At 38.6% G+C, this 14,110-nt stretch overlaps 1 protein-coding gene across 1 annotated transcript; it reads left to right on the forward strand.

Annotated features, from left to right (window-relative positions):
- The first annotated feature begins 486 nt into the window (after nucleotides 1-486).
- On the forward strand, nucleotides 487-13,453 carry LOC145111114 (uncharacterized). Its single transcript, XM_079047415.1, has 4 exons — nucleotides 487-2,088; nucleotides 2,463-2,582; nucleotides 12,057-12,295; nucleotides 12,454-13,453. The coding sequence occupies exons 1-4, from the start codon at nucleotides 487-489 to the stop codon at nucleotides 13,451-13,453; spliced, it is 2,961 nt and encodes a 986-aa protein (XP_078903541.1).
- Nucleotides 13,454-14,110: the final 657 nt, after the last annotated feature.

Raw genomic sequence — 14,110 nt, forward strand, 5'->3', positions numbered from 1 at the left:
TAATTAACCAAAATAAATGCAAACTATAAATCCAATTTCAATTTCATACAAAAGTATACATCTAAATACAAAATCATACAAACCATGTCTAATTCCATTTTCATCCCAATACATCACAATGAACATAAACACAAATCAATTATGCAATAGGTTGCATAAATCTGAGAAAACATATATAATGACACAAAATCCATAAACTAACATCAAAACACAGAAACACATAAGGTCTTGGTAGCCCTCAAAATCACTAACCAAACTGTTAGACGTAATATTCTCCTTTAGTATATTGTTTTATATATTTTCTATGGTATTTATGTTTATAAGCCCACTTATGTATACCTAGCCCAGTTATGTACATGTATTGGGTATATATACGATTTAATGAAAGGCATTGACTTTTATGGGAAATCATAATTTGTAATATGGTATCAGGCCTTTCTACGTGCCAACCCTAGCCGATCCCTTATCAAAGAGTATCTTATCACAATGTATCTTCTTCTTCTGCTTCCCTGCGTCTTCTGCTCCTCTGTGCTTCTCCATTCCATGCCTCCTAAAGAAGACTCTTCTATCCCCACCTCTTGTCCCACCGACAAGATATACGGAATTACCAACATCAAATCTTATGTGCCTCTCATTCGTGACATCGATCGACTCAACTATGACGCTTGGAAGGAACTTTTTCAGACTCACTGTCGTGGCTATGAGGTGTTCGATCACCTTGAACCTCCTGACCCTATACCGGACGACCCATCATGGCCTCAAGTAGATAATGTAGTTAAACAATGGTTGTATGCCACTCTATCCCAACCTGTTCTTCAATCGATCATCAAACCAGGTTGTACTGCTGCCGACATATGGGGTGCCCTACAGGATCTCTTTCACGAAAATAAGGAATCTCAAGCAATTGAATTGGAGGATGAACTTCGAAATATCACTCTTGGCAACTGCACCATTCTTGAATACTGTACCAAGATCAAGGCCATTGCCGATCTCCTTTCTAATATCGGATCTCATGTGCCCCCGAGATCTCTCGTCATGTATGCTCTCAATGGCCTGCCTTCTACTTATGCTCACATCATCCCTACGATCCGGTACTCCAAACCTTTTCCCTTGTTTTTGGAGATGCGTTCTATGCTATCTCTTGAGGAACGCTCCATGTTAAAAGAACAAAAACGTGGTCTTCAAACATCTAACTGTGATACTTCCTCTTCCCATACCGTTCTTGCTACCGAGCACCGATTCCGATCCACAAACTCCTCCAATAACATATCTCGTAGCAGCAATGGCTCCCGCGGCGGTGGTAGACAGAATCGTGGCGGTGGCAGCGGTGGAAGAGGAGGTCGCAATGGTAGAGGGGGTCGTGGTCGCTCATCTGGTCCTAAAGGCGGCACTGGTAATTTTTTTGGGGGATGGGAATCATCGATTCCTTGGCCCGTCTACTACCCACTTCAACGTGGCCTGCTTCCGACTCCACCATCTTCGGCCCACTGGCCAGCAGCCCAATGGACTAATCAATCTAGCTCTCATGCACCTTCCACTCAACTTCCTTGGAATCAGCCTTCTCAGGCCCAACAGCAAGCTCTATTGTGTAATGGACAGCCCACTACCAATTTTTCTGGCTGGCCCAATTCTCCCTATGCTTCGTCGGATCAAGCTACCCTTTTACCACATGCTTTCTCCACTATGAATCTTCATGATCCGGGAACTGCAGACTGGTACATGGACACTGGTGCCACCGCTCACCTTAACGCCGACTCAGGTATTCTCAAGTCCTTTAGCAATAAATGTAATAATTCTAATTTCTCAGTTTTAGTCGGTAATGGATCTCGCATTCCCATCACAGAAACGGGTAACACAACTCTTGGTTATAATCCGTTTCGAACGCTTCATTTAAAAAATGTTCTTATTACCCCCCAAATTATCAAAAATCTTGTTTCTGTGCGTAAGTTCACCTGTGATAATAAATGTTCTATTGAGTTTGATGAATTTGGTTTTTCTGTGAAGGACTTTTTAACGAAACAAATTCTTCTTCGATGCGATAGCACCGGTGATCTCTATCCCGTTACAAGTCCAACTCCTCAAGCTTTTGTTAGTGTCAAGTCTTCCACGTGGCATCAACGTCTCGGTCATCCCGGCCAACAAGTGTTTAAGCATTTATTATCAAATAAAGTCATTTCTTGTATTAAAAAAGATTCTCATTTACTCTGCCATGCTTGTCAACTTGGCAAGCATGTCCGTTTGTCTTTTTGCTTTGTCTAAAACTAAAGCTTTATTTCCCTTTCAAGTTGTTCATTCTGATGTTTGGACTTCCCCGTTCGAAAGTCATAGTGGTATTAAATATTATGTCATTTTTTTAGATCAATTTTCTCATTTTTTGTGGGTGTATCCCCTACATAACAAATCTGATGTTTTCTCCAAGTTTGTCATATTTCGTGGTTATATCAAAAATCAATTTCACACAGATATCCAAACTTTTCAATGTGACAATGGAAAAGAATTTGACAACTCCCAGTTTCATAATCTTTGCACCACTCATGGCATTCATATGCGTTTCTCTTGCCCGTACACTTCTCAACAAAACGGTAAATCTGAACGCATGCTTCGTACCATAAATAACACCATTCGCACACTTCTCTTTCAAGCTCACCTACCTCCCACATATTGGGTTGAAGCTCTCCATATGGCTACTCACCTCCTAAATATTCTTCCCTCCACCACCCTTAAGAATGACTCCCCATACTACAAACTCTTTCAAAAATATCCCACTTATACTCACCTTCGTGTCTTCGGGTGTCTTTGCTATCCTCACCTTAACAATACCAACAAGCTTCAACCTCGTTCTATTCCTTGTATTTTTCTTGGTTACCCCTCGAGTCATAAAGGATATCGCTGCCTTAACCTTGAAACAAACCAAATCATCATTTCCCGTCATGTAACTTTTGACGAAACCGTATTTACCTTTGGTTCAATGACTCCAAATGATTCTCCTAACTATGATTTCTTACATATTGAGGAGACACGCAACATGTTTAATCACCCTTCTCATAGAGCTCAACCCCTCAATTCTCAACCCACACCCTCTCATAACACTGGACCTCATTCTTTTGGTCCAGATCCTGCTGTCACACCCCGGCCGTCGGCGGAAACACCGGGCGGTGTAACGTCATTTCTCGTATCATAGTTATCAACTTCCTGAAAACACATGCATTTAAAAATACGTCAACATAAAGTTGGTGAGTTCACAGGTTTTGACTCCATATAAAATAACACTTTTCTCATGTTCAAAAAGTATAGTTTCAAAAGTATCATTTTGATTCTCCAACATTTAGTATATATATTAGGTATAATGGTTTACTTATTAAATAAGTAGTTTACCTATAAGTCTCATATACTTTGAATATAATGGTTTGTAATTCCATACAAACGAAAGTTGCTACGTATAATTCTTATTTCAATTCTATACGAGTAAAACCGCTACGTATAAATCTTTTTCAATTCTATACGAGTATGTGTGTTAGGTATAATAATCTACTTAATATACAAGTAGTACCTAGGGTATAAGTAGGGGGAAACTTATACTTAAAATTAATACTTGTATAACGACAAAGTATAATGCTTCTAACAATTTGCTACCATGAGTCCGTAACCGCTACTTGACAACAAAACCTCTGACAAAACACACTCATGATTTACCATGAGAAACAATACACTCATGATTTACCATGAGAAACAACACCGCGCGCTTCATCGACGCCGTAATAACAAGTAAAAGGAACGGATCGTCACTCGCTTGTCTTGGGTTGTAATTAACAACCACGAGTGGGGTCGTCAACCCGTATCTTATTCATACACGACTTCCTCGCTCATACGGGATTAACGGTTATAGATCAGAGGACTTCCACTAAGATCCCCAATCTTAGTTGATGAATGAGGTAGCTCATGTAGACTTTGACGGCTTCCTATAGCTCTAACAACAAAAGCATTTTCATGTCTAAAACCCTAAGTTACTAGACTATGCTTTTAAACATTACTCCTAACTTCATAACATTTAGGCAGTATAACAGCTATAACTTGAAGTAAAACCATGTTTTATCTTGACATAAAACCAATAATAACAACATATAACGTTCCTATTTTTATCTTGACATAAAACTATCAATAACAATATATATAACATACTAAGTTTTATCTTGACATAAAACTAATAATAACAACATATAACATACCAAGTTTTATCTTGACATAAAACCAATAATAACATCATACTTTATAACTTAACATATAGAACTTCCGAATATAACTTCGGAACTATATCGTACACAACATATATATAGAATCTTAAGTATAACTCAAGATCTACATTAGTAAATTAACATACTGATATGTTGATAATAGTTGTATATATTCAAAATATTATATTTAGAACAACTATACCCCGGCTATTATAACTATATACTATCATATAGACATAATAATAACATATATATAATATCTAGCATGCGTTTTCCCCCGAAATATTAGAAAGTGGGGCTGTGAAACTCACCTTAATATCGTACTTCGATAGCACATAACTAAAAACAGTCAGCGGTTCGCGATCACCGGGCTCGGGAAGCGAAACGGCTTCAGCAAACGAGAGAGAAGGAAGGAGATCAGGTGTACTAAACCTTGGGGTCGAAATTTCTATTTATAGGCTGATTTTTGGCCCTCACGACGTGAGAAATGATAGGTTCACGTCGTGAATTATGGATAGAGTCATCCCGTAGTCTTCCCAGGTGTTTTCTAGTCTCGATTCGTGTCCTGCAGCGTCCTCACGTCGTGAGAAAACCTTGCTCACGTCGTGAGCTTTTGAGTTATCGTTCCGTAGACTTCTAGATTCAAAATGTGGCGGTTTGACTTCTCACGTCGTGAGTTTTTATGCTCACGTCGTGAGTTCAGTCAAATTAGGGTTTTCTGACAGCGACATCTTCGGAAGGCCATAACTTTTGCATACGAACTCTATTTTTTGACGTTCTTTATTCCACGCGTAGGTATTTACGAGCACTATAACTCTATTTTAGACTACAATAGCTAATTATAAATCTATTTTAAATTCCTCTTATTATAGAGATTTATAATGTTCGGTTTATCATAACTTCTTCACGCGAAGTCAGATTTAGACGTTCTCTACATTTTTGGAATCGTATGGACGTATACTTTGAGTTGTATCATAAATTATGTATGAATGTTCATACTTTAACATGAATTACATAGTAAGTTTATCACATTATTAGTTTAACAAAATCACATTACATGATTGGCATAATCACATGTGATTGTTATTGACCTAATTTTGATGAGTGTTACATTCTCCCCCCGTTAAAGAAATTTCGTCCCGAAATTTATCTTATGGATGGTGTTTTGTCAAACAGTTGGGGGTATTTTTATTTCATCTGATCTTCACGTTCCCAAATAAATTCAGGTCCTCGTAAAGAGTTCCATTGAACTTTCACTATGGGAATACGACTTTGCTTTAATCGTTTGACTTCTCGATCCATGATCTCAACAGGTTCTTCTACAAAGTTGATTTTCATATTGACTTGTATCTCTTCGAGAGGTATAACAAGAGTGTCATCGAATAGACATCTTTTGAGATTTGACACGTGAAAATCATCGTGTACATTGCTTAGCTCTTGAGGTAACTTGAGTTGGTATGCGACAAAACCAATTCTTGCTAGAATTTCAAAAGGTCCTATATACCGTGGGTTTAGTTTGCCTCGTTTCCCGAATCGAATTACGCCTTTCCAATGAGAGACCTTCAACATTACTTTATCTCCAGCTTGGAATTCTAAAGGCTTACGTCTTACGTCACTATAGCTCTTTTGACGATCACGTGCAACCTTTAATCGATCCTTAATTTGCACGATCTTTTCAGTTGTCTCATGGATTATTTCTGGTCCATTACGTAAGGTATTGCCTGTACATTTTTTGGCCATCTGCGTATCTCCAACTTCTGCCCAACATACTGGTGAATGACATTTTCGTTCATAAAGAGCCTCAAACGGTGCAGCCTTGATGCTGGTGTGATGACTATTGTTGTAGGAAAACTCAATTAACGGTAAATGAGTATCCCACGCATTTCCAAAGTCTATCACACAGGCTCGGAGCATATCTTCTAAAGTCTAAATGGTTCTCTCACTCTGACCATCAGTCTGTGGATGGTAAGCTATACTCATATCTAGACGTGTTCCTGAGGATTTTTGTAGAGATTGCCAAAATCGTGAAGTGAATCTACTATCTCGGTCAGAAATAATAGAATTTGGAACTCCCTGAAATCTGACAATTTCCTTAAGATAAATTCTAGTTAGCTTTTCCATCTTGTCGTTCTCCTTAATTGGTAAGAAATGGGCGGACTTAGTCAATCTATCGACGATGACCCAAATAGTTTCGAACCCACTAAGAGTTTTGGGTAACTTAGTGATGAAGTCCATTGATATCTGCTCCCATTTCCATTCAGGTATTTCTGGTTGTTGAAGTAAACCTGAAGGCTTTTGATGTTCTGCCTTTACTCTAGAACAAATCAAGCATTTGCTCACCTAAGTAGCAATTTCTGCCTTCATGTTTGGCTACAAATAATGTACTTTTAAATCTAAGTACAGTTTGTCAGAGCCTGGATGTACGGAATATATGGACTTGTGGTCTTCTTCTAAGACCAAGTCCCTGACTCCACTGAACTTAGGCATCCAAATCCGGTTCATAAAGTGTCGTGTTTCGTCATCTTTTTGTATAAGTTGCTTTTCTATTCCTCGCAAAGCTTCGTTCTTGATGTTTTCTTCTTTCAGAGCCTCAAGTTGAGCTTCTCTAATTTGTGTGGCAAAGTTAGAATGGATAGTTATGGTTAATGCTCGTACCCGTCGGGTTTTAATATATTCTTTCCGGCTCAAGGCATCTGCTATCACATTTGCCTTTCCGGGATGATAACGAATCTCACATTCGTAATCATTCAACAATTCGACCCATCTTTGTTGGATCATATTAAGATCTTTTTGGTTGAAGATGTGTTGGAGACTCTTGTGGTCGGTAAAAATAGTACACTTAGTACCGTATAAGTAATGTCTCCAAATTTTTAGTGCAAACACTACAGCTCCCAATTCAAGATCATGGGTAGTGTAATTATTCTCATGCACCTTAAGTTGCCGTGATGCGTAGGGGATAACCTTTGATCTTTGCATCAACACAAATCCCAATCCTTGATTTGACACGTCGTAGTATACGAAGAAATCTTATGTCCCATCTAGAAGGGATAGGATTGGTGCACTACACAACATTTGCTTTAGTTTCTGAAAAGCAGCTTCTTGTTTGACTTCCTAGTTGAACTTCATATCCTTCTGGGTTAGTGTTGTAAATCGCTTGGCTATTTTGGAGAAATTCTCTATGAATCTACGGTAATAGCCAGCAAGTCCTAAGAATTGACGCACTTCTATTGGCGTCTTCGGTGCTTCCCAATTCTTAATTGCTTCAATCTTGGAGGGTTCAACATGAATCCATTTGTTACTAACTACATGTTCTAAAAATTTGTACTTCTCTAATCCAAAATTCACATTCGGAGAATTTGACGTACAACTTTTCTTTTCTTAGTAGTTCCAAGATTATTTGGAAGTATTGACCGTGTTCTTCCTTGGTTCGTGAATGTATCAATATATCATCGATAAAAACTATCACGAATTTATCCAAGTACGGTTTGCAAACACTATTCATGAGATCCATAAACATTGTTGGAGCGCTGGTCAATCCAAAGACTTAACTAGGAACTTAGATTGACCATACTGAGTCCTAAATGTTGTCTTCGAAACATCGTCTTCTTGTACTCCGAGTTGATGGTATCCTGATCTGAGATCTATCTTTAATCTTCTAGAATCTTCAGGTGTTTTAGTCTATCAACCACCGTATCCAAGTTTAGTTGTGCATCGGTCCGACCATAATTAAACATAGGTGATCAGTCTACGTTTAGTTATGGTTCGGTCCATGTACAATAAAACTCGACTAAGTAGTTTGACCTAAAACCTTGTGTTGAATTCTTATCGAGGGTTTGGGTTTTCTATATTTTTGGTTTATACATGTGTTCTCATCGTGGGACTGAGTTCATACATAAATCTATATCTTTGTGTTTGTTTTATTCATGGGTATTATTAATTATTGTTTGTTACTTCAGGTCTAGCTGATAAGGCACCGGCCAGTCAGGACAGTCGAAAGGGCATGATCATTTTAGCATATAGCCGTTCTGAAATCCAGCAACCCAAATCGACATGTCTATCCTTGTCACCGCTCCCGTAAGTAGTCCTTCAGTAGTATAATTACTAATAATTTTTATTTGTAGGTTAAGGGATATACCTAAACCTAACAGAGTAAGCCCTAAACTATAGTCGTTCTTTCCTAAGAAAGTACTAATTCACTATAGTTAATAGCTCTGATACCAATCTGTCACACCCCGGCCGTCGGCGGCAATACCGGGCGGTGTAACGTCATTTCTCGTATCATAGTCATCAACTTCCTGAAAACACATGCATTTAAAAATGCGTCAACATAAAGTTGGTGAGTTCACAGGTTTTGACTCCATATAAAATAACACTTTTCTCATGTTCAAAAAGTATAGTTTCAAAAGTATCATTTTGATTCTCCAACATTTAGTATATATATTAGGTATAATGGTTTACTTATTAAATAAGTAGTTTACCTATAAGTCTCATATACTTTGAATATAATGGTTTGTAATTCCATACAAACGAAAGTTGCTACGTATAATTCTTATTTCAATTCTATACGAGTAAAACCGCTACGTATAAATCTATTTCAATTCTATACGACTATGTGTGTTAGGCATAATTATCTACTTAATATACAAGTAGTACCTAGGGTATAAGTAGGGGGAAACTTATACTTAAAATTAATACTTGTATAACGACAAAGTATAATGCTTCTAACAATTTGCTACCATGAGTCCGTAACCGCTGCTTGACAATAAAACCTCTGACAAAACACACTCATGATTTACCATGAGAAACAATACAGTCATGATTTACCATGAGAAACAATACACTCATGATTTACCATGAGAAACAACACCGCGCGCTTCATCGACGCCGAAATAACAAGTAAAAGGAACGGATCGTCACTCGCTTGTCTTGGGTTGTAATTAACAACCACGAGTGGGGTCGTCAACCCGTATCTTATTCATACACGACTTCCTCGCTCACACGGGATTAACGGTTATAGATCAGAGGACTTCCACTAAGATCCCCAATCTTAGTTGATGAATGAGGTAGCTCATGTAGACTTTGACGGCTTCCTATAGCTCTAACAACAAAAGCATTTTCATGTCTAAAACCCTAAGTTACTAGACTATGCTTTTAAACATTACTCCTAACTTCATAACATTTAGGCAGTATAACAGCTATAACTTGAAGTAAAACCATGTTTTATCTTGACATAAAACCAATAATAACAACATATAACGTTCCTATTTTTATCTTGACATAAAACTATCAATAACAATATATATAACATACTAAGTTTTATCTTGACATAAAACTAATAATAACAACATATAACATACCAAGTTTTATCTTGACATAAAACCAATAATAACATCATACTTTATAACTTAACATATAGAACTTCCGAATATAACTTCGGAACTATATCGTACACAACATATATATAGAATCTTAAGTATAACTCAAGATCTACATTAGTAAATTAACATACTGATATGTTGATAATAGTTGTATATATTCAAAATATTATATTTAGAACAACTATACCCCGGCTATTATAACTATATACTATCATATAGACATAATAATAACATATATATAATATCTAGCATGCGTTTTCCCCCGAAATATTAGAAAGTGGGGCTGTGAAACTCACCTTAATATCGTACTTCGATAGAACATAACTAAAAACAGTCAGCGGTTCGCGATCACCGGGCTCGGGAAGCGAAACGGCTTCAGCAAACGAGAGAGAAGGAAGGAGATCAGGTGTACTAAACCTTGGGGTCGAAATTTCTATTTATAGGCTAATTTTTGGCCCTCACGACGTGAGAAATGATAGGTTCACGTCGTGAATTATGGATAGAGTCATCCCGTAGTCTTCCCAGGTGTTTTCTAGTCTCGATTCGTGTCCTGCAGCGTCCTCACGTCGTGAGAAAACCTTGCTCACGTCGTGAGATTTTGGGTTATCGTTCCGTAGACTTCTAGATTCAAAATGTGGCGGTTTGACTTCTCACGTTGTGAGTTTTTATGCTCACGTCGTGAGTTCAGTCAAATTAGGGTTTTCTGACAGCGACATCTTCGGAAGGCCATAACTTTTGCATACGAACTCCGTTTTTGACGTTCTTTATATCCACGCGTAGGTATTTACGAGCACTATAACTCTATTTTAGACTACAATAGCTAATTCCAAGTCTATTTTAAATTCCACTTATTATAGAGATTTATAGTGTTCGGTTTATCATAACTTCGTCACGCGAAGTCAGATTTAGACGTTCTCTACATTTTTGGAATCGTATGGATGTATACTTTGAGTTGTATCATAAATTATGTATGAATGTTCATACTTTAACATGAATTACATAGTAAGTTTATCACATTATTAGTTTAACAAAATCACATTACATGATTGGCATAATCACATGTGATTGTTATTGACCTAATTTTGACGGGTGTTACACCTGCCACTCAACAACCCAAATCGGCTGCTGTTACTCCTGTTTCTTCTACTATTGGTACCTCTTCTTCGGATGTGTCTGGTCCTCCTCGTGCTCCGGTTCACCCTATCACTACAAGCACTCATCCTATGTAAGGGTAAATAGAGTTGTAATTAGTCGAAGGATTTAATGTCTTCGAATGTATTGAGTCTTCGTATCTTATGTAATCTATTTTACTAGGGCATTGTATTCGAAGTTTAACGCATAGTCCTTAGTATATTTTTTGTACGCTTTCCTCTCCTATAAATAGGAGTGTTTACTAGAGTCATAAAGAAGAGTCTTTACAGAATTGACATTTGTACTCTGTAAAACTTGAGAGCGTAATAGAGCTGAAACAAGATCATATTTACATCGGTGTTCAAATCTCGCAATCCTACTTTGATCATTAAACTCTGATTCATTTCATACTCGATTCATTGTTTCATCAATTGGTATCAGAGCAGGAATCATATCTCTGATCTGATTTTCATATTTTCAAAAGTTTTTAAATCAACTTTTTGGTTTAAGAAATTCCGCACTTTTTGAAAGTGAAAAATTCATTTGATCTAAGTCTGTGATTCGATTCTGCACTTGAATCATTGAATCGAGTGTTCTACTAGTGATTCTGATTTGAATCATATAGTTTGTTGTCAAATTCTCAAAGTTTCTTCAAAAATTCTCAAGGATTTATTCCGTACATCAATGGCGTCTTTCAATCTAAATGCCATGACTTCATTTTCTCATCTTCTAGGATCATCCACCAAAATTCCTATGCTAATCCCTGAGTATTACGATCAATGGGTTGATCGTATGCAGGATTATCTCAACGGATTGGATGAAGAACTGTGGAATTGCATTTCTGGCAATCTCAATCCACCAATGAATGTTCAACCAATTGGATCATCTTCTGGAAGTTCCGAAGTTGAGAATCAGTCTGATCGTCTGAAAAAGCTAGAGAAGAGATGCATAAGAGAGCTAAGAGGTGCTTTGCCTCCGGTTGTTTACAACTATGTGAGGAGTTGTACAACTACAAAGGAGATCTGGAACATTCTCAAGGAGAAATTTCAGGGGAGTGAGAAAACAAAAGTTAAATCAGTGAAGCAATGCTTAGTGGAACTGAAGGACTTCAGACAGAAAGATGGTGAAACTTAATCTTCATGTCGACTCATCTTCCTCCCCTGTCCCGCGTTCTTATTCTGAAGCGTTTCAAGATCCTAACTAGTTAAATGCTATGAAAGAAGAATTTAATGCACTTATTTCTAGCGGGACTTGGGAGCTTGTGCCTCGGCCCCCCGATGCTAATGTGGTTAATTGTATTTGGTTGTTTAAACAGAAACATAATGCAGATGGGTCTCTAGCTCGCTATAAGGCGCGTCTCATGGAAAATGGTCGTAATCAACGACCCGGTATTGACTGTGATGAGACTTTTAGTTCGGTTGTTAAACCGGCTACAATACGCACCGTTCTCAGCTTGGCAATTTCTCATCATTGGCCGGTTCATCAGCTAGATGTGAAGAATGCTTTTCTTCACGGGAATCTTCAGGAGACTGTCTACATGCATCAGCCCCCCGGGTTCCGAGACTCGTCCGCTCCTACTCATGTTTGTCTATTAAAGAAGTCCTTATATGGACTGAAACATGCACCCCGTGCTTGGTACCACCGTTTCGCTCAGTTCTCACCGGTCGTGGTTTTACTAACAGTAGATCCGATACTTCTCTTTTTATTTATAGACAGGGTGACCAGATCGCGTATTTGCTCCTTTATGTGGATGATATTGTCTTAACTGCCTCATCCTCTGCTCTTCTTCAACAAATCATTGATTCTCTCCGTTCAGAATTCTCAATGACTGATTTGGGTGCTCTAAACTATTTTCTGGGTGTTGCTGTTACACGTGACAGACATGGAATGTTTCTATCTCAACAGACGTATGCTACGAAGATTCTTGATAGTGCCGGTATGCGTCATTGCAAACCCGCACGAACCCCAGCGGAATCCTCTGCCAAGTTTGATGGTACTGGTCCTCCTGTCTGTGATCCCACTTTATACCGCAGTCTCGCTGGTGCACTTCAGTATCTGACCTTTACCAGACCAGACATTACTTATGCTGTTCAGCAGGTCTGTCTCTATATGCATGATCCTCGGGAGCCTCATTTCACGGCTCTTAAGCGTATTCTCCGGTATCTATATGGCACTTTGGATCATGGTCTTCAACTATACATATCTACGTCGCGTGGTCTTATTGCCTACTCTGATGCTGATTGGGCTGGCTGTCCTTCTACTCGTCGCTCTACTTCTGGATATTGCGTGTTTTTAGGTCAGAATCTTCTTTCATGGTCATCTAAAAGACAGGGTACGATCTCTCGTTCTAGTGCTGAAGCAGAGTATCGGGGTGTTGCGAATGCCGTTGCTCAGACATGTTGGTTACGCAACCTGCTACGTGAGCTCCTTTATCCCCCTTTATCTGCCACCCTGGTATACTGTAATAACGTTAGTGCGGTCTACTTGTCCTCCAACCCAGTTCAACATCAACGCACCAAACATATAGAGATTGATATCCATTTTGTTCGTGACCAGGTTGCTTTGGGACAGATACGTGTCCTTCATGTCCCCTCGTCTTCTCAGTATGCTGATATTTTTACTAAAGGCCTGCCATCCACATTGTTTCTTGATTTTAGATCTAGTCTGAACGTCCGTTCTCGAGCTCCCGTTCAGACTACGAGGGGATGTTAGACGTAATATTCTTCTTTAGTATATTGTTTTATATATATATTCTATGGTCTTTATGTTTATAAGCCCACTTATGTATACCTAGCCAGTTATGTACATGTATTGAGTATATATACGATTTAATGAAAGACATTGACTTTTATGGGAAAACATAATTTGTAATACAAACTATCTCTTAGAAAACATATAAATCAATGCTAAAACTAACATCAAAACACAAGAAGAATAAAAATTAGGGAAAGAATTCGACCATAGATTGAATTTTTCGGAAAAGTAGTTGTGTCGCTGGATGCCCTCTTGGTCGCTGGACGCCGACAATGAAGGACTTGTCACCGGTAATGAAGGTCCGGTCGGCGGCGAGTGTGTGGCAGCAATCGGCGGTGGCGGGTCAGAATCGGTAGGGAAAGCGCTGGGAGGATTGTGAGAAGAAAGAGGCAGACGAAACAAGAAAGAACGAAGGAGGGGGGGGGGGGTTATCTGACGCAAAGCAATAGCGGCGACGGGTATTAGCGGCGACGCACAGGTATTAGCGGTGACAAGGAAGACACCCCTGGAGGGAAAACTCAGCGCCTTTTTTATGCCTTTACGACCGTTGGATGAAATACTGATCGAACGAACAAGGTTCATTTCACGCGGATCGCTACTGTGTGGGTAATAGCG

The sequence above is a fragment of the Lactuca virosa genome, chromosome 5 (genome assembly GCF_052849685.1).
Source record: "Lactuca virosa cultivar CGN04683 chromosome 5, Lactuca_virosa_CGN04683_v6, whole genome shotgun sequence".
Taxonomy (NCBI): Eukaryota; Viridiplantae; Streptophyta; class Magnoliopsida; order Asterales; family Asteraceae; genus Lactuca; species Lactuca virosa.

Bases quoted from the DNA above. Each gene is read 5' to 3' on its own strand.
- LOC145111114 (XM_079047415.1), top strand. From the start codon at position 487: ATGTATCTTCTTCTTCTGCTTCCCTGCGTCTTCTGCTCCTCTGTGCTT. The intron at 2,583-12,056 runs GTAAATCTGAAC...TTGTTTAAACAG, and splicing joins GTACACTTCTCAACAAAACG to AAACATAATGCAGATGGGTC. The intron at 12,296-12,453 runs GTTCCGAGACTC...TTTTATTTATAG, and splicing joins TACATGCATCAGCCCCCCGG to ACAGGGTGACCAGATCGCGT.